Raw genomic sequence first — 27,877 nt, forward strand, 5'->3', positions numbered from 1 at the left:
GAACCGCATGCTATATTCCAGTTATCAGTTTCATCCGGGCTTTATGTGAGAGTTAAAATAGCTCTCTTCACAGTCCATACATCCAAAGACTGTATCAAACTTAATGTTGTTAACGCTACATCAACAGCTCCCACCTATTTATGCTCACTCCACCCTAAAAAGGATTGCAGGATTGTAATTCCCCCACACTCTGAAGGTTAGGCCTATATTCCTCGGTTCATTGGAGGAACGGCTTTGCATTCAGTTTTCTTCAGAATGTTTTTTGCCTGAATGTACCCAAATTGCTTGGTATTGCCTTGTCATCATCAATTTACCTAGGATCTTACATAATTTGTGGACATGATTTTATTCCCAAATCACAGGCGATTATGGAACAGGATGGATGATACTGGTGTTGTGCAGGGATCACTGCTATAAAATGAAGGTTTTGTATGTTTATGTTCAGAATGGTTTGTTACGTGCTTCACAATAATCCTTTTATCCAGTCCTTCAATAACTACTCCCATGACAGCCTTTTCATTACCTCACCAAAAATTAATGTTTGGCAAAATGGCCAGAACCTACTCTTTTGAATTACTATTACTGCACAACTTTGGCATTCTTCCAGATTGTCTAGTCCTCATCAGGTATTCCAGGTCAAGGATGAAAAATGGATCAGCAGTGGGCTAGAAACTGTTTACCTCAGCCTACAGATTTAAAATTACTTGTCCATGATAGATGTCGCCTCACCAAGGATGATGTTAGCAAGACTACAGAAACACTTTATTTCCATTTTTTTCTTTCAAATATAAAATAAATATTTAGCAAACACTTTTGCTTCTCTTCCTTCCCCCATTATTGCTCCTGACACCTTAGGAGTGAAGATCCTTGTTTGGACTGACATAAGCCAGACATTAAAACTAACAATTGATCACTAAATGTGTTTCCTAGAGGAAGAACAGGGAGAATGTTTTAAGATACCAAGTATTTCTGCTGTTTCTTTAAAAGAAATGCAATCTTAAGAGAAACATACTTAACTATAAAAGCTTTTCAACACCACTGAAATTTAATTTCTTACAAAATAGGGAATAAAAAAATCTCCAGGTGGAGTTTGTTTGTTTTGTTGTTTGTTTGTGGGGGTTTTCTGGTTGTTTGGGGTTTTTTTAATTTAAAACTGACATCTAGGTTTTCAAGAGGGCATCAAATCACCAGGATTTCAACCAAGCCTGTTTGAAGGTTTTACCTATTCTACAGCCATGTCCCTCAAATTATGCCAGACAGAGAAATAAGAAATCACTTACTGAAGTAATCCATCTGCTGGACCACCTGGGAGAACATCTGAAATGACTATCGATGTTTCACCATTTTCAAAATGAGGGTTATCTCTGCCGCCAGAAACTGCAATCCCAAATCCTCGTTTTGAATCCTTTACAACAAAAAACAAATACAATAAAACTCAATTCCATCCGTAGTAATTTTGATAGGGAGAAAGAAGAGTAACATGAATGTTCCTGTGGTGCTCTACCTAGATATTAGCTAAAATACGATAGTTGTGTGCAGAGTTGCAGAAATACATAGCACCTCTAGATTTAAAAAGGAACGGGTTTACCAACCCATGTAACAGGACGACATGTTCCTGAGTTCCAAACCTCAGTCTACAGCCTTGCGATGGTTAGTAATTAAGCAAAGGACTCACTAACGGAGCTCACATTTTGCTCCACCATGAATAACCATTTATTAGGTAAATCTATTTTGTTAGTGATGCTTGGGAAACTGGAACAGCTTTTCCAGGATCTCATCTTCATTATGATTGCTATTTACTTTGTAATAACTACTTACTCCTCAATCAAACTAAACAAGATCATGGCTGATTACAAAAAGCAAGCAGTGAACTTGTGAATTCTCTATAATTATCCTCTCTCCCAATCAACTACTTTAAATATGTAATTTATGTCAAACCTGTTGTCATAGAAATATCAGATCCATAAAAGCCCTAAGATGGCATTTGTAAAATCAGGGAAATACTTAATAGGGTGCTAAGGAAGCATGTCTATAACACTAGACCTGAGAACTGTTAGCATAACTGAACTGCAGACAAAAAGGTGTGCACAAACCCATACATTTTGTTAAACACACAGGTTTAATTTTATCAGCCATTTAACATACACCGCCTATCACTATAAAATAAAAATTATGCTACATTTAAACAAAATGTTTCAACATAGTGGTAAAGTAATACACCAAATTAAAGTGGTGGTCTTCCCCCAACTCACACTCAACGTGTGTAGTTCATCACATGCCAGCTCGTGTACCATTAATGTCAATATTAAGTCGTTATTTCTTTGAGGAGAAAAAAAGTGATTTTTTTTTTTTTTTAAACAGCACTTCACTTACTGCACCTTAGTTTTACAGGAAGCAGTTTGATGCTTCAAGCCAAAACAATACAGAATTCAAAATAACGGTAAAATTCATTGGTAGTGGCTGATGCAGCAGGTCCAATAGCCCTTTGCCACTTCAGTAGTATAAGCCTGTCTCTGAGGCAAAGAAGTAATGCTCATTTACACAGTATTCAAGATCTGAAAAGTTGGAAGCTACAGGTACTAAGGTCTGCTTCTGCAATGTTTCTCCTGTCCACCTCTGTAACGTGAAAAACAACCCTTTCTCAACAATTCAGCACATAAAACAGGCTGTGTAGGAAAGATTGCTATTTTACCTTGAGTCATCAAGTTGAGTTCATTGCAGAACATGTAAAAAACCGTAAGCAGTGCAGGACAGGCTGCTCACTGAACCCAGATCATCAGCACAGCTGGGAAGACCACCACTGCCACCAAAGCGCACATCCTGTACCATGGTGTGGCAGCCTAGCCATTAGAGAACTCAAAAAAGTGGTCTACTTTCTTTAACTCAAAAGGACTCTACATAATGAGATACTTCCTCTGTTCTTAGAACCGTTAAATGTGACATCTATAGTTCATGTATTTTAGAAATTTTGACGACAGTAGTTTTCCACTAGATTCTACACTGGTAGATATTAAAGTATTAAAAAAGAAAAAAAAAAATAAGTGGAATCATGTTCAGTGATTATTATAAAGCCTGGACATTAACCACAACTGCTTGATAGAACCATCTGCTTTGTTTTTAAGGTTATTCAATGATGAATTTAGCGATGTGGCTGGCATGTGGTATATTATACTGTCATTACAAAGACCAAACAATAGCAAATAGAACACTTAAATTGTTAATTTAATTGACTCTTAACATTAAAGAGTCACACTGTTGTATGAGTAACTAGCAATTAAGCTTTAAAATGGAAAACATATCTGATTTGGACCACAAATTAATCCTATTCTAGACTCAGATATACTAATAACATCTATCATAAAACATATTTAGACTAAACCAGTGCTTGAATATTTGAAAACTAAAAATATAACAGGCACTCACTCACCTTTTGTAAGGTCACAGTGTACTGTTCCCATATCAGCTCTTCCATGCCTGGGGCCTGTTGCGCACAGAAACCAATTAGTAAAACAGAAAGCATTCAACTATCTAAATTAAAATGTGAAATACTCCATTAAAACACAGGTATAAAAATAATATGGATATTCTAATAATTTGATTGGGTTAGTATGAAATGTATGTGTTTCAATTAATGATGATTTTTCCTTAAAAAGGCAAAAAATATTAATAGGTCTGGGGTGGTAAAATCCCTTCATATTTTACTGATTTAATAGCTCGTTCTGATTTTCTGGAAAAGCTTCATTCAGTAAAAGCATTTAATTCAGATCATGCTAGCATTATACAGCCCTGGTTCAAGTAACACACAAAATACTTAAGGAAGACATCTCCAATCCAGTATGCAATAAGATTAGCAGTTGAAACTGAGGTTTTCAAAACGAACTAGCCTTCAGATCTTTTGCTTCTTGCTCATGTGGATTTAACAAAATGTTTCATCCACTATGAATTACATAACTGAGCATTTAGGTTCCCCTCAAGAAATTAAATTTTACAGGAAAACACAGTGTATCACTATGCAGCACCGGTATATCCATTTCTGTGACACTTCTCAGAAATATTTTTTTTTTCCACATTTCCAGTTAAAACTGATCCTGAACTGATCAGTTATCTTACATCATATAACCTGAAATCTTTCCAACATCACAGCTTAAAATATAATACAGAATAATCACCCAGCTGTGATGCATCATATAGTACACAGCCAGACCCTTCAGAGCCTGCCCTGTAAAATAAGGAGAAAAGTGAGCCACAATATTTGATGCACTGCAACCACTTCAAAATGCAAAGCATCCATTGCAGAAGAAAAATCCACGCATCACATGAGTACGTGCATGCACATACTCAAGCCATAGGTTTATCTGCTTTTACTGCTAAAGGTGGTCTTCTTTCTTGGGAAGTTAAGAGTTTGCTCAGAAACTGAAGTTCAGACAGACAGAAGCTCAGTTTTGAGTTAACAGTCTTTTTAAAGGCATTAAAGGGATTACTGGCAACTAAAGTCCAAAACATAGACAGAGAAGTGACACAAGAAGTGACACAAAGTACATGCCTGTACTTTAAAGCATCCCCCGTACTTCCAGAGTAAAAGTCTTCTGGCAGCACACAACTGTTTAGCAAGCTATGGATGCTCTTTCTTGAATGCAAAGAACCCCATGATGTATTCTTCCAGTGGATTCCGAGCTCCCCAGAAAGGAACTAGGTTTACTTTTTGCATTGCACATTTACTGTACTGAAAAACAAACTTAAAATGTAAGTCCTGCTCAGAGTTCCTGAGGGAATACACAAAACATTCAGCATTCTTACCAGGAATTTTACAACACTGAACAGTGTTAAATTTCCACTGTCCTCCCAGAAAATGAACAATGCTCTCCAGTTTCCAGAATCTTTTGGGTCTAATTAAAAAATTAATATAAAATAGCTGGAGCAGAGGATGGCTTATATTAAAAATAATACAAGTAAGTATATCTAAATTTCTACTCGTCTAGATCAGACAAGAATGAGCAGCATTTACAACTGATAATATTAAAACCTATGTGTCTTGGGTCAGTGAATTACTCTGCTGAAGCATATAGTGAAATTATTTTATCTGATATTGCCATTTAATCAGCTGACATCTCTAACCCTTCAACTAGCTGACACTGAACTGTCTCACTACATATATTCCATTACACAGAGAACCTTCCACAAGTAAAAAATTTATCTTTAACTAAGCACTTTTTCTGAGCTGCTGTGATAAATAGAAGTGGCTAGGCTTGCTTGTCTGGCGTGTATGAAAACAGTTTACCTGCTACTGACCTTGGCTTCAAGTCCTGGTTTCAGCTGGGACAGAGTTAATTTTCTTCCTAGTAGCTGGTATAGTGCTGTGTTTTGGATTTAGTATGAGAATAATGTTGATAACACACTGATGTTTTGGCTGTTGCTAAGCAGTGCTTACACCAGTCAAGGACTTTTCAGCTTCCCATGCACAGACTTTTCAGCTTCCCAGGTGCACAAGAAGCTGGGAGGGGGCACAGCCAGGACAGCTGACCCAAAGTGGCCAAAGGGCTATTCCATACCATATGGCTATTCCATACCATATGGCATCATGCTCAGTATATAAACTGGGGGGAGCTGGCCGGGGAGCAGCGACCACTGCTCTGCTCAGGCATGGGCTGCGCATCGGTTGGCGGCTGGTGAGCAGTTGCATTGCTTGGTTTTTTTTGTTTTCCCCTGGGTTTTGTTCCTCTCTCTGTCTTGTTATTTTCCTTTTCATTTACAATTTATTATTATTATTTTATTTCAATTATTAAACTGTTCTTATCTCAGCCTATGGGTTTTCTTACTTGTGCTTTTCAGATTCTCTCCCCCATCCCACCAGGAGAGGGGAGGGTGAGCGAGCGGCTGCATGGTGCTTAGATGCCGACTGGGGTTAAACCACGACACTACACCATCACTGTCCTGCTTTTCCATATGATATTTTTAAGCTTTGCAGAAAACCAGTCTGTGCTAAAGAAGGGCCTCAGTGTCATTTAAATTCCAGTTGGCTTCACTGAAGAAAGTTTTAGAAATGAAAGACAGTATCAAATGATGGGTAAAATCTGAAGGACAAGCAGGTGGGTTCAAATTTTGTAGAAGCAGGGGAGACGGAAAATCTTTTCCATCCTTCTCACTGTATGAAAGCCTCAACAACTGACACATGTAACAAGAACATCACTTAAATTCCATTTGCACTGTATGCAGTTCTTACCAACACTACCTCCCAGCCTAGAATACTGAGTCCAGCTCTGCGTAAGCAAAATAGCAAGGCAGGCAGGACACAATCGACAAGAGCTTACTACCCGTAGAGACAAAGAGCAGCACAGATGCCTTCTCTTCCAGAAACTCCTAACACCAGGTCTTTCAATACACTATCTACTAAAGGAAGGCCTGGGAAATGACTGCTTATTCAGTACAAGACTGCAGAAAAAAGGACTGAGGAAAGCACAGTAAAGATATTTGGGACAGATTTATGGGTATGAAACAGGTAAGCTTACAGGAATTTCCTTCCAGAAAACTAGGCCTCCCATGAGCAGTGGCACAAGTACCTTATGCACAATTGGCGACACGCATTGTGTAGTAAATCAAAGCACTGTAAACTAAGAGGGTTAAGTTTATTTTGCTCTGACAAATAAGTCTCATGGTATCTGGTCACAAAAATAAGTAATAAGAATGGAAGAGAAACTACTGCCTACAGACACTACAATTAAGGTCTTGCAAGATGTTGAGCCTACAGTATGATCTCATCTGTGCCTAGAGAAAGTTCCTCATAGTATCAGTGACTGTATCAGGTACTTTCTGTGTAAATTTTGGGGGTTTATTTTTAGCTTGAAACTGTTACTGAACATTAAACAAAATCTAATTAAATAATTCATTTTTCAAATTCCTAAGTATTTGTTAAAGTCACACATTTTTAGAAATTGCTCCTTGGAAAACTGTCTCCCATTTGCTGTATGCTATATTAGTGAAGGAAAGTACACTATGTACTTGCAAAGCTGATTTGTGCAACATAATTACCAAGACAACAGGACTAGTTCTGCCATACTGATAAAGCTTTGCAGGCTCTGTAACACAGTTCAGAGAACTGAATGGTCACCTTGGAAGCCCATTACGGCACAAAACACATCTATACTCCCTCAAATCTCTAAGCAATAATCTCTTTAACATTATAAAATGTACTGCTGCTTGCCATTGCCACAATGCTAACCCATACTGACAGATTAATGGAGAAGAGAAGATTGAGAGGGAGGGAGAGACTACAAATGTTATAAATCATCAGCTGAGGACTTGATCAAAACTAGGATTGAAGTCTCAACCACAATCACAAAATTCCTGTACCCTACGTCTAATAACATGACTCTCCTCAGAATGCATCAAGTGATGGGTTACAAAAAGCCTCCATCACCTTGCCAATTTCTTCGTACTTCATCTGTAAGGAAACACAAAGGGATCCTGAGCAGCCTGTGCATCCCTTACAGGATCGCAATTTCACTGCAAGATTGCACACCACAACACTGGAGAGAGAAAGGCAGGCAAAATGGTTAAGAACCCCCACCTCCAGCTACTAATAGTAACTGTTTTGCAAATCTACACAGGTTTCACAAAGATAGCAGGCTACCTGCAGTAAATGCAAATTATTGTAATTAGCTAGTCTAAATTCATTAGTGACTAAAGTCAGTCCACTTCTAATTAGAACACTGTAGTCAGGATTTGCTTAAATCTGCCTAATGCTCATATACCAAAATGACAGGTGCTTTCTACATACCCCAAATAAACTGCTTAACAGAATCTTTGGCAGGAAACTAGTTGAAGTGCTAAAATCGTCTGTGTGCTACGAACAGGCAGCTGTTGCAACTCTCACTGACAGTCATCAGAGATTTATGCAATTACTTGCTACTGAGAGATCACCAAAGACAACTTCATTCACACTGAAAGAAGAACAAAACCAGAAGACCTGCCACAACAGTAATCTGGCTATAAAAGTGAGTTGGGGGAGGGGGGGGGGGGAAGGGGCGGGGGAGAGAAAAGACTTGCAGCAAGATGCAACAAAAAGCAACTCACGTGCCCTTTCAAAATCCCCAACTTTTTGACTGCATGTGACCACATTCTCTGCAGAGCTTGAGCTGCCTTCATTGTTGCAGGATATAATCTGTGAGGGGACGCAGTACATCCCCGTCTTTTCATCTGTTTCCACCACTCAACATGGTTATGTAATTCTAATACAATAGTGGCCTACATACTCAAACAAATCCTGCCATCAGTTTCACACAGAAACACATCAAAACCACAGTAGGGAAACCTACCAGGAGTTTAACTAACTCTCACTTTAAAAGACCCCAGGAAAAAGCGGTACTGTAATCTTACATTTTTTTAAAAAAGTAAAGCGCCAAAACCAGATCGATACGTAGCAAGTAATTCTTCTTCCAAGCACATATGGGTTTGTCCCACCAGGAACCTACTTGAAACTTTAAAGAAAAAAGGCTTAAGAAGCAGAGTGCAGATTATTTGAAAATTCATATTCTGACTATAATATTTTATAGTAAAAATTACCACTGGACTCCATTATCTTGAGTAATGCTCTGGTTTAGTAGCCTCTATCAAGTCTTAACAATTTAACTGCTGAATCCAGGAAGTCCTTATGCAGAAATGACTGTATACATGTGAGTAATCCCTTCAACTGCACATGTAAAATTACATATAAACACTTGCAGAACTGTGGACTGGGCTCCAGCAAGCAAAAAGGGAGAGAGAAACAAAATTATAATTGCCACAAATAACAGACACTCCCTCTCCTCAAACATTTAGTAAGATATTTTAAGAATGATAAGCTAATCATACAGCAAAACAGATTACTTTATTGGAAAATAGGTCAAGCTATCAGTTCCATCTATGCTGCATGAATGCTGTGAAATTTAAGCCTTAAGTGAACTTTTCCCCTAGACTTTATGTAAGTTTCACAGGCAGTGAACAGATAGGAACACATGCCAAGTTCAGTACACAATGCTAACCAAAACCTCCATCTGCAGATTGCATTTTTCATTAGTGGAACAATTTTAACTGCTGAAGAGTAAGAATTCAGACAGCAGTGGAAAATGTGGAGGGCTTTTTGGTTTTTTTTGGGGGGGTGTTTTAGGTTTTTCCATTTAAAATCAAGACTGAATTCAATGTCCTGTGTTTCGACTGTGAACCTATCTCTGCACTAGCCAGCAGAAGTAGAATGAACACAGGCTTGCACCTTCAGTGCTGAGCTGCCGAGGGTGAACACCGTTCAGCCTGCACCGAGAGGGTCCAGGAGAAGTGTACTGACACCAGCCTCTGACTAGGGCTTCCCATTCCAGAGCACATGTTTGGATGTAAGTAGTTTAAGACTGTCATTAGAGTTTGGTCAAAATAGTTTAGAATCTCCATCAACACTTCTAAAGAAAAAACTCATTCCTCTGAACAGACTCCATTCACAGCTTCCAAAACTGTGTTTTAAATTTATGTTTACAAAACCAGCAGGAAGCAGAAACAAATGTAAAGATGTATTTGAGACTTCTCTAGCCCTGTCTTAGCTCTCCTCCTCCTTGCTCTGACAAAGCTTCAACAGCACTCCAAATGGAGAAATATCACCAAAAAAAGACTGTGATGACATGGAGAACAAAAATGGCGAAACATTGTCCATGAGCTGTAGTGGTTATAACAGCAAGGACTCTTATTCCTTGGTTTTGGACTGTCTTTTCTCTAAAGGAAAATGAGAAAGACGGATGTATTGACTCCACCAAAATTTAAAAGCAACCTAAAAAGAAATTTAGTAAAAAATAAATAAAAAAATCAGGAAGTCTAGGAATGTTACTGCAAATTTTCTTGCACAGTCAGAACAGGAGCTGTGAAGAGACTGATGAGTTAACAGAAAGATGAAGGCTTTTGCATTTGGATATTTCATTTTGGAGGAAAACAATTTCTCCAGGATAGGAATTCCTCTATTCAATTTTTTTAAGTGAGATGGAATTTTTTTTTTTTCAAACTAACAAACAAGCACTGTCCCAGACACTGTCTTTTGACCTTACCTACATGCCTCTTTACAAAGTGTAAAGGAAACTAAAACCTAACTTCATGCCCAGCACAAGGTTACAGACACAATTACAAGCCTTCCACATTTCACACCTATTTGACATCTATTATCCACACACATTTAAAACTGAAACTCTTTTTGAAAGCAAGCTCAACTCCAATGAGACACACACACCTTGGTTCTTTGTGGGAGTCTATCCCGACAATAAAATGTTTGTGAATCATCTGGGGAAAAATAAATTGAAACCTAAGCATGATGATCTGTTCTATAAACTAGGACTGTGACAGAAAAGCAGAGCTCCCAGAAAACTCAACAGAGCAACCTCAGAATGTCACAACAAAGTCTTATAGCAGAAGGCAGCATCCCTCCACTCACCTTGGTGAAGGAAGAACTTCCTTACCTCGGCGTGGTCTCCCCAGCAGAAAAGCTAACTAGAAGTCTTACACCTATCACTGTCTGTTTTGATCTCTTCCTCTCTAACCAGTGAAGAAAAAGGGTGTTTCCTCACACATAATCTAGACAAGGCTGTGTAAGTAAACAGAAGGGAAACCTGAAATGGTCTTGTTGTCTCCGTTACAGAAGTGACACAAGAAAGAGGTCCATCTCCCCCCCCCCGCCCCCCATCCCTTCATCTGCTACCATGGACTTAAGCATAAAAACCTTGAAAGCTGAGTCCAGGTATTCCCTAAAGACAGACTCCTATACTGAAGATGATCAAGAACTTCAAGTTTAACTGAAAGTCACCCATCTGTAAAGGATGGGTGCAGAGCCTCTTCTAACCACTGGTAGGAGCAGCCAAGTAGAGGGACTCCAGAGCTGCATCAAGGTGTCGGCAGCATACCTGGTCTCAAAGACCAGATATATTATCAGAGGATTCAGAAACTGTCCTCACGTGTCACCTGCCTGCATAAAGGCAATTATGACAGACAAAATTGGATGGCCACAGATTTATAGGCATTCAAAGATGCTGATCCACTTAAATTTCTGGAGGATCCCAAAGAGATCCCTTCAACAGACAGTGGAAGCTGAGTGAAATGAGAAGCAATCTGTACATCAGTGTGTGGTGTAAAGGTCCACACCTCCTCTTTTTCAGCTGTAGGCTGTAGCCTACCAGGCTATTAAAGATGACTATGAAAAGATGATCACGTAACACAAGCTGCATATCCAAAGCCTGCAAAGCATTCTTAATTAACATAGTGAAAAACGACTGAAGAGGAACAGGACCTTTACCAGGTCTTTTCCCTGCAGTAAGGAAAGATGTTCAAGCCACTTTGAAGTTAGAAGGCTCTGACTGAAGTGTTTTCATGAAGTATCTGCATATGGTACAGCAGATCTTTGATTAGGATCTAGGAGGATGAGGAAAAACTATTTACCAGTGGATCTTTTACAATACAGCCAACATGTCACAAAAAGGAGGTACCTTGTTTTCTACCAATAAATGCTCTAATTCAGAGAAGCATTTCCTACTTTTTGTGTAGGCTCCTGCACCAATACAGCAACCCTCAGAAGAGCAACAGATCGTCCTGAAGAAACAGAATTATGAATGCCTAATATTAAAGGAAGAGAAGTGATTAAAAATGGTTTGCAAGAGATACCCACTAGGAGTAACATACAATTGCTCTTCAACAGGCCAGAAACACTTTTTTTTTTTTCCTCTCCTCGTAGGGTCATGAAGGAGAAACACACACAAGTGACAACTCAATGTTAAGAGATCATTAGTTCTACTTTCACACTCAAGTAAAATCAAAATGGTTGTTAACATCAAGATGGTTATATTATCAGGATGCAGGAAGTTTTTAAAAAGTCACATACTGTACAAGTAAGTATACCTCTGCACTGGAATGACAACTTTTGAAGGAGAAAAAAAATTTCATGTAGAAATGAGCTGTGTAGATAATCCTTTCTTCCCCTTCCCCCCAATGGATAATTATCAGTTAGATAGAGCCTTTGCTTTCTCCCAAATTACTTGACAAGAACAAACACCTTGCTAACAAAGCAAAGGTATTTTGCTTGTAACAAGCACAGTCGTCACGTATTATCAGATTTTGTGCGAGAAACATTTTTTTCCAAAATGCATTTAGAATCAGTAATCTCAAGGTAACGGTTGTCTAAAAAGACCTATTTAAAGAAAACATAAATTGAGCATAACGTTTCTAACAATTTGTTCTTCACAGACTTGATAAGTTGCATGTCATTATACAGAAACACAAACAGAATGGTTTTTAATGCAAAAGAAGTGACGATGTCAAAAACCTTTCTTAATCATATTCACTTAAAAATTACACTATTCACTTGCTATTAATTTGTAAATTCTATCTACAACAGCACTGGCAAATGCTACATCAGTACAACATGCCTATTCCAGGCATTCAAAGACCAGTCTTTACTTCTTAAGTTGCATGAAAACTTTTAAAACCATCAAATGAGAACTGTTTACTTGACAACAATTAAGGTTTTTTTGTTTACTTCTTTCAGGAACAGTTTGAATCCAGCATGATGACCATGCCCACAGTCATTACTTGACACTGTGCTCAGCGCTACTTCACTATGAATTTTGCTTCCAGTTAGCAAAACTACTCCTTCTTAAAAATACCCAGTCCAAAGCTGTCAGCTGCAGAGCCAAGAGCATAATTCAGGCTTCTTGACTTCAAGTCAAGTAGCCGATCCACTGAAATGTGTTATGCAAGGAAGCAAACACACAGATTTCCTCCATTTCTGTCAAACAGAAGTCTCACACCAAAACAGCCCCTGCAATAGGAAGACAGGGGTCAACCTTCTCCCATTGGGGGAGTCTGAGCCAGCTAACAGATGGGGAAAAATTCCAGGGTGGCAGAACTTGCATTCCTTTCTACCGCTCATTGCACTGACACTCCAAATGCTTTCCAGACTGCAAACTGAACTAGAATCCAGTCCTATGCAGAACTGAGGAGATGAAGGGCAACAGCACTGTTCACTAGACTGAGAATACTAATTGACAGATACATCTAGGTCTTATTTGTATTGTAGCCCTGTTACTAACGTTCACAGCATAACACCCCAGATTTTGTAGTGTACAAACATTTTTTAAAAAATAAGCCAAAGGAGATGGAAAAAAATTTGCCTACATGCAGAACATCTCCGCTGATCTGGAGCTTTGACAAGTTGTGTGCTTTTTAATTGAAAATATATCACATAATCCAGCTCACAGCATGTCAATGACAAACGATGCTTAAACGTAATGAAGGATATCACACAATCTGCCCGTAATAGCAGTCCCTGAACTAGCATTATTCGAATGATTCACAGTGATGAAATAGCATCCTCAGTTAAAAGAATTTTTGCAGAAATTTGCCCAAGCACAGGAAAGGACACATCAAGATAGAGGCATGGGATCTGAGTTTTGCAAATATTATTCTGCAATTCAAAAAAATAAAGGGAATAACAAGTAACCTGGACACTGAAAAGAAGCTAGTAAAGAATGTGGCATTAGGCATCCTTTTGCTGGATTACCGAGTAAAGCATATAATCTCTGAATAGTTTTAATTGTTTCAACTCTGTATTCAAGAAACACCTAAATAAAACTGGGGAGGCTGTACGTATAAATATCTGACTAATGCATACACTAGTCTCTTTTGAAAAAAACAAACAAACAAAAAAACCCCAACACAACTGTTTTTCAGGGAAATTTTTATCTGTTCATGCCAGTGAGATACTGCCTAGGAAAACTGTGTTTCCTGTATATTTAAAGGCAAACATTTACCAATTATATTGAAGACTTTCAGAAAGCAAGACAAGCACTTTGAAAGAAAGAAAGGGGAGAATCAGGATTTTGTTAAAACATCTTGAGTTAAAGTCACAATTCACCTTAGAAATAGCTAATAAAGATCCAAGGTGGGTTTTGTTTGTTTGTTTGTTTGCTTTCTAGATGCTTTCTTCTTCACAGGCTCATTAAGGTTTCCTCGCCTCTAGAAATGAGCACCTTTGGAAGGTTCACAGAAGAACACCACTCCTTTTCAACGTCGGCAATGCAGGTTTGTCTTCCCAAATATGCATCTGCCTCATAGGCAGGGTACAGTTTCACAAGATATGACCTAAACAACAACCTCCTTTTGACCATAACAATTTCCACACTCCTCTTGCTCATTTACATGCGGCCCCTTGACTCACTCCATGAATTCTGCTGTTTGGCTCTTCAAAGTAAGCCAAAACAGCTTCCTAAAGCATCAAAAAGCTGCTCATTTTTTCCCACTGGATTACTCTATTGCCATTTCTGTGAGCTGAACTGGCTTGCCAAGGACCAGCTAAATACCAGGAGATGAAGCAGAAGGAATGTTAGAACTCTGCACCTAAGATCAACTCAGCCATCAGATGAAGCTTCGCTTTCAAGAATGCACCAGGGTAGGAAAGCTAGATTTTATTAAAGGGACAGATTAAATATTTAATCATAGAATCATTTAGGTTGGAAAAGACCCTTAAGATCATCAAGTCCAACCTAGGACTGCCAAGTCCACCACTAAGCCATGCCCCTAAGCACCACATCTACAGGCCTTTTAAGCATCTCCAAGGACAGTCACTCAACCACTTCCCTGGGCAGCCTGTTCCAATGCTTGACAACCCTTTCCATAAAGAAATTTTTCCTAATATCCAATCTAAACCTCCCCTGGCACAACTTGAGGCCATTGCCTCTTGTCCTGTCACTTGTTACTTGGGAAAAGAGACCGATACCCACCTCGCTACAACCTCCTTTCAGGTAGTTGTAGAGAGCGATAAGGTCTCCCCTCAGCCTCTGCTTGTCCAGACTAAACAACCCCAGTTCCCTCAGCCACTCCTCATCAGACTTGTGCTCTAGACCCTTCACCAGCTTTGTGGCCCTTCTCTGGACACGCTCCAGCCCCTCAATGTCTTTCTTGTAGTGAGGGGCCCAAAACTGAACACAGTATTTGAGATGTGGCCTCACCAGTGCTGAGTACAGGGGGACGATCACTTCCCTGGTCCTGCTGGCCACACTATTTCTCATACAAGCCAGGATGCTATTGGTCGTCTTGGCCACCTGGGCACACTGCCAGCTCATATTCAGCCGGCTGTCAACCAACACCCCCAGGTCCTTTTCCGCCAGGCAGCTTTCCAGACGCTCTTCCCCAAGCCTGTAGCGTTGCATGGGGTTGTTGTGACCCAAGGGCAGGACCCGGCACTTGGCCTTGTTAAATCTCATACGGTTGGCCTCGGCCCATTGATCCAGCCTGTCCAGGTCCCTCTGCAGAGCCTTCCTCCCCTCAAGCACATCAACACTCCCGCACAACTTGGTGTTGTCTGCAAACTTACTGAGGGTGCACTCGATCCCCTTGGCCAGATCATTGATACAGATATTAAACAGAACTGGCCCCAGTACTGAGCCCTGGGGAACACCACTTGTGACCAGCCGCCAACTGGAGTTTACTCCATTCACCACAACTCTTTGAGCCTGGCCATCCAGCCAGGAGCAGGGAAATAAATGTAACACAGAAAAAACTTTTAATGGAAAAGAGAGGAAAATGAAAGTTCCTGAGTGGCTTTAAAGGTACTTAAGACTATGAGTAAATATATTCTCTCCTGCTTTTTAATCCACCTTTGATAAAACAACAGGTTACTACCCTCATGCATATCCTTTACCCTAGCATATCCTGATAGCCATTAACAAGTTGTGTATCTTGTCTGTTTGCTGATATTCTAGGAGAAATATTTATTAAGAATTTGTAGGTATTAATGTAATACTAGGATATAATCTGATATATAAATATATTAAGATATAGTAATAAAAATATATTTTTATTATTTAAATATATCTGCCCCTGTAGCATAGATTAATAGAAAGAAAGGCAGCTTCTTTTTCCCCTTCATGCTGCATATTAAAAATGCATACAAACACCAGGAGCTGCATTTCCATCTTCTACTGAATTTGCAGGCCACTGAGAAGTCTAGAGCAGACCAACAAAACAAGTAGGAAACCTCATATTCCAGAAGAAACCCACCAGGTTTTTGACAAATTGTTTTTGCACAATGCAGGCAATCCATGCAAGCCAGCAAAACTCAGAGCCGACATTCAAGGTGTGCGACTCACAACTAACCCAGAGAGACACTAGGTGGGGCAGTGATGCTGCAACCGAGGCACGCACCGCTTCCCTGCCCCATATAAAGATGTTAAATCCAGCATTTCTTTCGAGTTTTAGAAATACAACTTCAGGCTACTGCTTTGGCACACAGCATGGTATTATTGCTCTGAAGAATTAGACTCAATATTACACAGTATCTTCGTTTATTTCTTTCTCAAATACGTTGGCATTTGAGTGATTTTCATAAATACAATTTGTCTAAGTTAAAAAATTCAGAGAAATGCCTAACATCTTGTTAGGCCAAAATCCTATTTCAAAACTTTTCTTTCAGACTAAAAATGGCAGGATATGTGATGTTAAAACAAGGTGTTAGGTGTTTTTTGGTTTGTTTCTTTTATCTCAAGCACATATGCTATCGTCAGCCAAAAGACTGTTCTTTTAAAAAAAAAAAAAAAATCCAGCTTTATTAAGTGCCTTTCCACTGCAATTATTTCAAGAATTAATTGCACTGTTTATACAAAGGAAATAAACATATTCCCCAAGCAGTTTTATGTTCTGAAAAGGGAGAAACATCTGGTACTCCAGAGATAAACCATGCATATTACTCATCAGTCACACCAAGACACCATGGAAATGGGTAGCTGAAAAATTCTCAACGAGATTTTGAACCAATACTACATGACAGTTGCACCTGAAGTTAGAAATGCTACGTTTTAGCACTAACAATAAGAAGGAGATTATAGTTACATTTTTGGAGTGAAGCTTTTTCTTCCAGGCTACTTTTAACCTGAACATAAGAAGTTTATACTTTCAAGAAGTACCATGAGGTCCTTTAAGGTCCTGATTTTGCTGACATGAAGGCATCATTTCTCATCACACCAGAGAAGTCAAGCAACACACACACATTGGAATTTTCTAAAATTCATTCACTTGTATTTCACTTGTGATCTCTGCCAGTAAGAACAACAGTTAATAACTTCAATTCAGTGCCCAGAAATTACTTTGGATTGTGTGGTGCCTTTTTAAAACTATGATGCTTATTGAACAACTAGCTTTTTAACATCTGCCTGTTCCCTCTCTAACTATTGGAAGAGGGTAAATGCAAAAGCAGCCACCTGAACTGCTTTGATGGTATGCTACCAGGAGCAGGTCCTCATTTACCATTATCGGGGGTGGAGAGGGGGGAATGGTGAGAAGCATCAAAGGCAGGATTTACCCAGCAGAGTGTAACAAATTGAGAACATGAAACTCAACATCAATTTACAACCTTTGCATGCTATACAAATTCAAAATACACATGCAAAACTTCTAAACTTTTCCAGGATGGGATGGAAGACACGAGCAGCGTAGTTTACACTTGTTACAGCTGAATTCTACTGAGCTTAGATGCATACATATGCATCATCAAAAACCAGTACAATATCCCATTACAAACTAAACAAAAGCCTATTCAAGATGGGGAGAAAAAAAAAAAAGAAACTGACTGTATCCAAAACACAGCTGCAAGATACACAGGTCTTACCTACTGAAAACCTAAAACTCATAAAAATAAAGCTTAGATCTACTTCAGGAGCAAGTTCCCTCCACTACCTTTTGCCCAACAGTACTGTCATTACCCTGGTGAAATTACACTGCAATTGTTCCAGTGCTTCCCCCAACAGGAAGCAACCAATTGTTCAAAATTTGTGAGGGAACAGCTTCAATTGAAAAATGAAACTGCCATTTTGGAGAAGAAAACAGACCCCATTTCCCCCCAAAAAGGCAGAAATGTTTTAAGTTATTTTATTTTTTTAGAAAACAATTTCTGCCTCTTGAGAAATAACTCTGGGAACTAACATTTTTTTCACCAAAATTTTCTTCCTTTTCACACATTGCTTCACAGAGGAAAACCAGAAGCTGTTTTTCCCAAGTGTTCTGGGACATGCAGCACCAGTCCAGCGTAGGAGCCTTGGAAATGCTAATTGAGTTTCCCATAGGTATTGAAGGGGATTCTAAAGAGAAGAACAAACCTCACATCTTAGGGCAAGGCATGTGCCCAATCTTGCAATAAAGTAGACTTCCTCACCACCCCTTTTTCAAAAACAGCAAGGCTTCAGGAGATAAAAACCTGGAAGCCAAGCCATTTCAACTGAAGATCAAAATTAATCTAGGTAAAAGGCTGACAGATCAATTATACTTGTGTATGTAGCATACGGATATACACACTAGAAAGTGAAGAGAGTTTATTTGCTGTTACATTTTCCCCAATGGTTTTCCTAGACTTTCACCTTGTCACACAGACTAAGCTGCCAATAAGTTTTTTTGTATACACTACAAGAAGGTAACGCTACTGAAGGGACGCTAAACTTTCAGTTCACCTAATACAGCGCCAGCTTTAAAGGCTATCTCTGACTTAACCACCTCCATTCACTTTAACTCTAAAGCCTAATGCGTCTCTTTCCAGTCACTGTTTCTGTACCTTCTGCTCCTTAAGATGCTCATGCAAATGAAGTCTGAGAATCAAAGTGCTCAAGCAGTTTGTACATAAGCTAAGTTCAAGCTTATAGACACAAGCTACTTTTTGCTTGGCATCATAAAAAAAAAAAGTTTGTTCTGATGTACTTGCAGTATCAGGATTTGATGGGGAGGTAAATTAAACTCACTAGGTGTGCATAATCAATTTCATTATGCTAGATAAACTAATAAAAAAAATTTAAGTTAACTGTGAAAATGTAAGTGCAGCTGCCATTCCTTCAGTGTCTCATTTCAGAATCAGTTATTCTCTGCAACCAAAGCACAGCTTTTGCTCTTGTAGCATCTTAAAATAAAAAATTGAAAGAAAAAACCCAAAGCACCATATGCATTACATGGTCCAAAGCACTGATTACAATTGTATTCAACTTCAGTGATACACCTTCTACTGCACTGTTTTTAAATGTTTCGGCTTCCTGCACCCATATTCAAATAGCAAACCAAGCAGTATAAGTGACCAACTCCAGCATCAAGCGACTACTGGTAAGAAACTGCATTTCTGCTATTCCATGGTCCTTACAGACTCTCTGATTGCATAAACTTTGTTATTCAACAACTACAGCTCCTGAATTTGAGAAAAACAAGCTGGGTACCTGCCTACTGCTCCTGTAACTGGTTTTTAAAAGGCCATTTCATTGCTGAGACACAATCCAATCAGGTCAGCATTTATATTTAATCATCCAGTCACAATGCAAGACAATTCAAACAATGGTACAATTGTTAGTTTCTGAGCTTAGTCCTAAACCAAACTAGATTTTCTTTGCCTATTAAGGTTTCTAGTATCCTTTGTTCTAACTATTAATAGAAGAATGATATGCCGTATTCTTGGAAGCATTTCACTTTTGTTCGAGCATTCCTGTGGCAGTAAGATTGCCTATTGCCACATTAGCTTTCTTTTCTTGGCTGATGGAAATAAACCTGAATACAGTTCTGTATAATGCATAAATTTTAATGGTACATTTGACCACACCTAAGACTAAAACCCCATAAAATTTACACAATACAATGCATTTCATACAACTATCAATGCCATATCACCTCCCTCACAAAACATAAACGTCAAACTGGTCACTGATACACAAGATAGAGAAACAAAAGCTTCAAATGCATTTAAACATCCGTAACAATAAGAACCTAATTCAAATTTCTGTTAAAAAACAAGTTCAAAATCGACAATTCAAAAGATACCAAATCTCTGTAAAATCAAGCTGTTTTGAGCTTGAAGTCATGTTCAGCATCATTCAAATACATGCCACAACAGCCAGCCTGATTTATTAGCAAACTCCTAGCTGTTTTCTAGTCACACTAGTCATGCCTCTCTGCATTCCTTTCCTTCTACCACCATACTCCTGCCTTAAAGGTCTTAAGCAACTCACCTCTCCCTCTCAAGATGTCTCAACCACCTACTCAGTCACGCCAGAAAGCATTGCTGAAGTCCACCCCTAAACTTTAATGTGTCTTTCACATATCTAAAACGAAAGCAAAATCAGGTGCAAAAGGGAGTTCAGTAGTTCTGTCATCCATACAGTGGGATGCGTGGATGCAAATGAAAATCTGGGGATCGCATCTGAAGGGTTTAGGTCCGTATGTCTTATACTAATACTCCTCCCAGTACGTTTGGAAGAAGAGGAAACAAGCAAACAAACAAAAAATCACCAAGCTCCTCCCAACATTTCAATTACTATGAGATAGTTGATTAAGCCAGCGGCACCTGCTTCAGTAAAACACATTCAGAATCCCTTTGCTCACAGCAAAGTTTCCTCCTCAGGGCCTCCAAAGGAGTATAATTGCTTTTTCAAACAATAAAACTAAGTGTAAATGCTCCCCACAGCTCTGAATTTTTCTGGGACAGCATCACCAGCAACCTATCATCCACTATACAGTTGTGTTACACTGAAACTCACTCCATACCTGCTGACGCTGCTAAAATACTTTGAGGTAAGAAAACAACAGAAGGGCAGATGACAGCAGTAAAATTCAAGTATTCTCCATTCCTTCTCCTCAATCCTTTTGCAAAGTTGGATGTGAAGTTGAAGTATACAATGCAGTTATGTACTAGCGCATGACTTCACTAACATCTGAACATGTTGTTATAAAGAACATTTCAAACACCACCCAACTTACGTAGAAATTATTCCTACCAATAGTGTAATGGCAGCAGTCAACCAATAACCAATAAATCAACACAAGGGGTAGGGGGGTGAAGTCAGCTGCCCCTTTTCTTTAGTATCACGATAGTAACTTTCACTTCGCTGATTCATTCCCAAAGCATTAATCCGAGTCTATCTGCAGACATTCTTCCTCCTTCACTTGAAAGGATGCCAGCAGAACAATTTGAAACTAGGACCCTTGACGCAATCTTTCTACCAAGTCAACACTTCAAATGCATATAGCGTCAATGTAAGGAACTTCAGACTTTGCTCCAACCATTAAATGAAACCAAACTGACACATCCCTATGAGGTAGTGCCATTTCCACTGAAATACAATCTGAAGTACACAAAGAATAAGCTGACCAGAACAAGATCAGCAAGTGACAGAATAAATTTTATTCCTCCTTTTGCAGCTATTAGTCACCTTCATAAACCACATGAGGCTTTGAAAAGAACTGGGAAAGAAAAACAAGAGGATCCTTTTGCATAGGTGGCTAAAAGGAAATTAAACATCTCAGAATCATTAAGGTTTAGAAATGCTTCCATTAAGTTACCACCCAGAGCAAAGCTCACTTTAGTAGCAACTGAAAGTTCATTCTCAGCTGAGATTTGGAACAGAAAGTTTTCTTCTTGTGGTCTGAGCCACATAAAAGAACATTATACACTTCAAGGACCTTCTGACACACAAAGCAGAAGCAAACCATGACAAAGTGTTCTGCTTTTTTCCCATCTGGAAGAAAAAGAAGTAATGTACCTGCCTATAGACAAACAAACCTTACAAAAATATAAGAAAAATTTAATCCCTTTTCAAATCATTATGATCCAAGAGTTTTTAGTCCATCCTTATTGCTGCAGAAGACATTAGGAACACATCTACTGGCTTCTACAAGATCAATCAGGAAAAGAAAGCTTGGAAAAGAATGGAAAATTAAGTCAAATTATTACAACAGGCAACAAAGTTAATGGATGAAATTTAATGAATGAAATTCTATAGTTTAACACCATAGCAACGTTAAAATTAAGAAGGCATCATAATAACCTATCAAATGAAAAGCCACACAGAAAATGACAAAACAGATTCAAGGCATTCCCATATGTCAGACTAGATTATAAGTATTTCACATACATCGAAGGGACAGCAAAGACTGATGTACCAACAGTACTCTGGTACAGGACTTTTGACATTTTACCAATGGCTTGACAAGTGTGTCTGAGGCACATGACTGAAGATGTCCCCACCTTCTTCCCCTGTCTTAACCTATCCTTAAACCTTTTAGGTGCACTGGGCACTGCGCACAAATAGCTAGGGAAGCATAACTGCCGAAGGGGAACTGAGTGCATAGCAGCTACTGGAAATGCCAGTAGGCACCCATCTGTAATCAACATTATGCCTTTAAAAGTCTGGCCCCAGGGTTTTTGCAAGCTGACCTACTGTAACACATCCTACCAAGGTAAAGCACATACAAGTATTTGTGAACTGTCAGCAACTGAAAATGAGCTCCTGCCAAAGTACTGGGTCAGGAACAACATCCTTACTTGGACACTAAACTGCAAGACTTTCAGGACACTAAGTGCTAGAAAATAAAAATTTACAGCCAAACTGTAACCACTACGTAGTCCACAGACAAAACAATGCAAGTACAATTCTACACAGAAACAGGAGTTCTGATGGCATCATCTAAGGAGCACGCACATGCATGCTACCAATCAGCATTTCAATTGCTTTAAAAATATATCAACTTAACTCTATGAACAGAATAACCAAAACCATTGACCACTTTTTACTTCTGGAATAAAAATTACTTAGGAAAACAAACTAATCAAAAAGGTAAATTGTTCTTCATCCTGTTCTGCAACTCTTCAGAAAGCTTCTGAAACACTGACTGGACAGAAGAATCCTCAGCCCTGGCCACTAGAAGAAACCCACATTATCCAGCAGATTTTTGCAGTGTTGGAACATAGAAAGAAGAGCAATCAGTGCCAAGTGCTGACCCTGGCAGCAAGCTGCTCAGTTCAGTCAAAGGCCAACAATTTGCCTCTCACAGTTTTGTTTGTGGAGCCTGGAATGACAGCCTAGCTGGACATCCTGCATTCTCTCCGAAAAGCTCATACTGACTAAGAATCATAAGGGGTAAGCATCCGAAATGTTTTCCCATCACAGAATAGGCATGCATGTGCAAGGGAAAGATATGGCAGGCTGAGTACATACATTATTAAGTAATAAATAAATAATGGATAGGAGTATCATTTCTTGTAGCTATATAAAGAAGCAGTTAGATCACAGCTGGGTTTTTTGCAATATTTTTTTCTTTTTTGATATTGTGGGTTTTTTAACAAGAATCATTTATCCAAAATTCAGTTGTGAAACACTAATGCAGTATTGTTAATCAGATCTAGAGACTCGGGCAGCAGAATACGTAAAGAGATATTGATCTCTGATTATCTAACAGAGCACAACACAAGGCACAAACACCTGGAAAGCTGCTGACGATCATCTGCCTGCTTAGTTAACTGCTACCACTGTCAGCCTTGAAGGAGCATTTTAATCTTTACTGTATTTCTAAGTTACTGGATACAGATGCCTTGGAGGGTTCATGAAGGCATCTCTCCTGCTGTTTAGTAAGTTAGATGATGTTTTATTCTTACACAGCATCAAGAATAATTGCATGTATATATTAGTTTCCACTGCACGTTCCAGCTAAGATGATTCAGGAACACAGTTCTGCCTTAAGGCTGGTATTTGCAGTACATGTCTGCCTTATCACCACAGATCACACAAAATTCTTGGCAAGTTCTTCATGTTGATGGTAAGAAATACATTCCAAATACAATTTTAAAATACAAAGTGATTTTACATAATTGCAATTGTAACACAGTCATTAATTACACTATACTATTTGGCTCATAAACCATATACAGTTCAGGTCACTCAAAAGAGATTCCTGCACCATCAATGACAGCTTCCTAAGAAAATACTGCAACTTACCACTTTCTGTTACACAAAGGACTCAAAAAATGTTTCCTATGTCAGTTGAATCTTCATTTGTCTTATACTTGTAATAATCACGAGCTGTGAAAAATAGAATTCCTAGTACAGTCATAAATTTTATATTGTTTGCATACCTTTATTAAGAAAAAATAAAGAGGAAACTAGAAATCATAGCTGTAGTACCTCTCCAGATTATTTTTCTGTCGTCTTCTACAAAATAATGAACAAACTGTTGTCTTTATAGAAGAAACAGTATTGTGGTCCTATTAAGAACTGTAATGTAAGGAATATAACCATTGCAGGAGCCACACTGACTATTTTTCCCTACTTAAGTTCAGTACACATAAGAAACATAAGCTTTCTCATAGTCTCAAACAACAGGCAGGAGGAAAGATCAGCCAAAGCTCCCTTTTTGCTGACAGAGAAGCTGCCACTGCATTCATAGCCAACACAGCCTACTTCCATACTGCATGGACTCACAGCTGTGAAACAAAAAGAAGCTGTATCCAAACAATTCAATGTTTATTTCTTTACATGAAGGCAGACCCTAAAACAGTTTGAAGAAACCCCATACACTTAGTAGAGACCTGACAGCCCACAGTTTTTATCAAGCCAACAGAAGTGTCGCCATTAACTTCAAAAGGGCAAGGATTCCACCAATATCGATAAAAGCAGGTCCAAAAAATGTTGCTATTTGAGACAAGTGGGAGCAGACTGACAGCAGAGTCTACCAGTACACCATTTACTGAAATATACTGCAAGGTCTCTTACTTCAGGAACCAGTCCATACTCACTATGATTTTGTTTAAATGAAGTATTTAAGCAATAGCCATATAAAGTGTACATCTAAAGTATACATCTGTAAATAAAAGCTCTGTAACTGCTGTAGCTCACAAGTCAGGCTTTCCATCCATCTCAGGTCAACACATTTAAACCTCATCCCCAAGAGACGCCGGCAAGGCAGGTCACCCGCACTTTGTCATGGATATTTATGTTTCTCTCAGCAGAACCATCAGCAGACGATTACACTTACTTACACCTACTTGCGGCAACAGAAGTGTCAAATACAATGGGATCTGTGTCAAAGAGTTTACAAGATGGACTCAGAAGAGATGAAACAGACAAATACAGGAAATGATGAAGATAACAGAAGAAAGAGTGGAGTAAGAGAGGGACAGTTACACAGATCAACCTTTGTGATTTACTGAAAAAAATACAACCCAAAACAACCAACCAACCAAAGACAAACACCCCCCCCCCAAACAAAAAAACCAACCCCAAAACACACACTCTAGAAATAATCACATAAAAGTAAGTATCAACTGGTAGTTCGTAAATAATCACATAAAAGTAAGTATCAACTGGTAGTTCACTGATGGCAAATAAATACCCGTAACGTGCAATATGGGATACTGGCTAACACACACAGACTCCATACACAAGAAGGATGCTTACAGTACTGACTATTCTACAAGCCACAAAACAAACTATGAGGCATAAATAAGTTCTGTATATGACTTCCATCCACGTTTTAGCGGGGGTGGGGGAGATGACTACAGATAAATTCAGCTTCCTGCACGGCAACACGCACACCACACAGCCTCTCCGGTCCCGACAGGTGCTGCTTGCTACCTCCAGGGGCTTCGTAGCGATATTGATTACTGCAGTTCAGCAGTAGGTGTAGGAAAACACGTCTTCGCATAAGAACGGAACAGTCTTTAAAAAAAAAACAAAAACAAAAAGCCAAAGCAGGGCCAGGGAGAATAGGATTTTCTTTTTCAAACTTGGGAGTTTGTTTCTCCACAGAAACGGGGGTATTTTCTGTTAAAACACTAACCTGCATCCTGAGCACAACCAGTATTTAAAATATAAAATTACGTTTTGTCTTCCGGCGTTCCAGACGTAAGAAACAGGCCAGCATTACAGAGAGGCAAGTCCACGCACCCGAGAGCTGAACGCCCCTCTGCTCCTGCTCGCCGGCCCGAAGCTCCCCGCTCCGATTTAACTGAAAAAACACGGGACTTCCACCGTCCTTCGGCCCCAGCAGTGCCGCCGGCCAGCCCGAGGCGGCGGGGATGAACGGAGCAAACCCGAAGCCCTCCCCCTCATACGAGCGGCTTCGCCGCCGTGAAGGGCGGGTGGTCCCGGCCGCTCGCGGGCGGCGCCGCCTCAGCGGCCACGGGTACGTTAAGCGGGTTTGGAATACGGGTTAAGTTAACACCTATAAGCGAGCGTTACATACACGCACACGCTCCCGCAGGTGCACCCGCCGCAAGCGGCCCACCTCACAGCCCCCGCCCCGCGGCCGGCGCCAGCCCCGCCGCGGAGCCCCTTCTCCGCCCCCTGCCGCGGCGGGGTCCCGGCCGGGGGGACACTACCACGGCCGGGGCGGGGGGGTGCCGGCGGGCGAGCTCGGCAGGAGGAGGAGCGCGGTGGGCGCGGGGGAGGCTACTGACCTGCTCCGCCCCCCCTGCGGGCTCCCGTGGTTCGCTCCCGGCAGAGCCCTGCGTCGCTCCCATGGTAACATCGCCGGCCCCGCCGGCCGCTAGCGGTCAAATCCGCCAGCCCCGGGCACGCTTCTCTCCCGCCTCGGCCCCGCTGCCCGGGAAAGGCCGGAGGAAACCGGTCGAGCCCCTGGCGGGAGCGGCGCGGGCGAGGGGCTGCCCCGGAGGCCCGAGCGGCGCGGCGGCGGGGGCGGCCGGAGCCCGCCAGGGACAAAGCCGGCACTGAGGAGCCCGCCACAGAGCGACTTTGTACTGCCGGGGCCCAGCCGCCCTCCGCCGCCAGCCAATCAAGCCTGCAAACGCCTCGGGGAGGCGAAGAAACATTTTCGTTCTCCCTGGGAAGAAAGGAATTGTTATTCTCCATTTACAAAAATATTTCTTGTATTCTTGCCTTGGCAGCAGCCAGTAGCTGACGCCTGTCACAGGGTAAAAGGGAGAGAGAGGCTCCGAGGTCCAAGCCCGGGCAGCAATTCTGACATGAGGCTTTCGGACAGTATCCACAGCCCTGTTTTGTCAAACAGGAATGCACCGGTCATTTCTGACCTTTCTGTTGTGTTTTTAGGAGGCCCTCAAGCACCTGATCCAAACCCCTCGGTGGGGTTTCCTTCCCACTGCCCAGCAGCCCTTCCACATCTATCTCAAAGTCAACACTGCTGCTATTAATTCAGAGGCTGAATTGCTCAGTTTTGAGGCCATAATTACATATTTTTAAAAAGCATGTTCTTGAGGTAACTATTCTCAAAAGCTTGAAGAAATGACTGGTCACTAAAAGCACTAAGGAGGAGAAGACTGGCAGAAGTTCAACCACACTTGTATTCAGAAATAAAGATTGATTTCCCAGTGCTACTGCCTTCCTGGAGTTACATTATTTTCAGTGAGTGAGTCAATACTTGAATCAACTCTTGGAAGGAAGAAACTAAGAATGAGGACAAACTGTAAGGGAAGAGCTTTCTTAAGCCAACGCTTTAAAAGAAGAATGCAAACAGCATGTTACTTTGTATGGCCTAGCCTCAAATTTGGAGAGAAAAGGCAGAAAAATGCCAAAGCATGAACTTTGCTCTTCTTTCATCTGGTCCCTCCTCTCAGTTTTACAAGCGAGTGACACCGTCCAACTTTTGTTGCAACACTAGCAGTCTGGTACACGACCAAAGTCAAGACCGCTTGGAAAAATGAAGCACAGGGGCCAGGCTCCTTGTGCATATGGAGTTCTGTGATAGCATCTGGCATCAAGAATTTCTCTGTGAGGCACAGCAGGGCAGGGCAAAACAGCTGCCCCTCTCAGCACTGCTGAGCGTTTCTGCACATCTCTGCAATCTGCAACCAACTTTCCAAAGAGCTAACACTGGCTGGCAACATCTGCATAGGATATTATGCCACGGCATCAGCAGAGAAAGCCACTGTCCAATAATACCTCCTTGAAATGCCAAGACACAATGAAAACAACATGAGCTGGTTTTTGCTTTGATAAGATATGGCAGGATTTTGCTGCAGATTACTATGTAGTTTTAGATGAAAGATCAATTTTTTGTTTTAGGCAGATGGCAATATACTTCTTCAAAGAGAGCAACTGTCAGACATAAGGTAGGACAG

At 40.3% G+C, this 27,877-nt stretch overlaps 1 protein-coding gene across 4 annotated transcripts in view; it reads right to left on the reverse strand.

The window, feature by feature from the left end:
* Nucleotides 1-27,877, reverse strand: part of TJP2 (tight junction protein 2) — a 67,558-nt gene that overhangs the window by 20,308 nt on the left and 19,373 nt on the right. For all 4 annotated transcript variants that reach the window (XM_072858938.1, XM_072858941.1, XM_072858939.1 and 1 more), the window contains 2 exons: nt 3,428-3,481; nt 1,281-1,405 (listed from right to left, as the gene is read on the reverse strand). In XM_072858938.1, coding sequence (XP_072715039.1) covers nt 1,281-1,405; nt 3,428-3,472 — 170 coding nt within the window. In that variant the 5' untranslated portion in view covers nt 3,473-3,481. The remainder of the gene's footprint in view (nt 1-1,280; nt 1,406-3,427; nt 3,482-27,877) is intronic.

This window comes from Ciconia boyciana, chromosome 4 (assembly GCF_034638445.1).
Source record: "Ciconia boyciana chromosome 4, ASM3463844v1, whole genome shotgun sequence".
NCBI lineage: Eukaryota > Metazoa > Chordata > Aves > Ciconiiformes > Ciconiidae > Ciconia > Ciconia boyciana.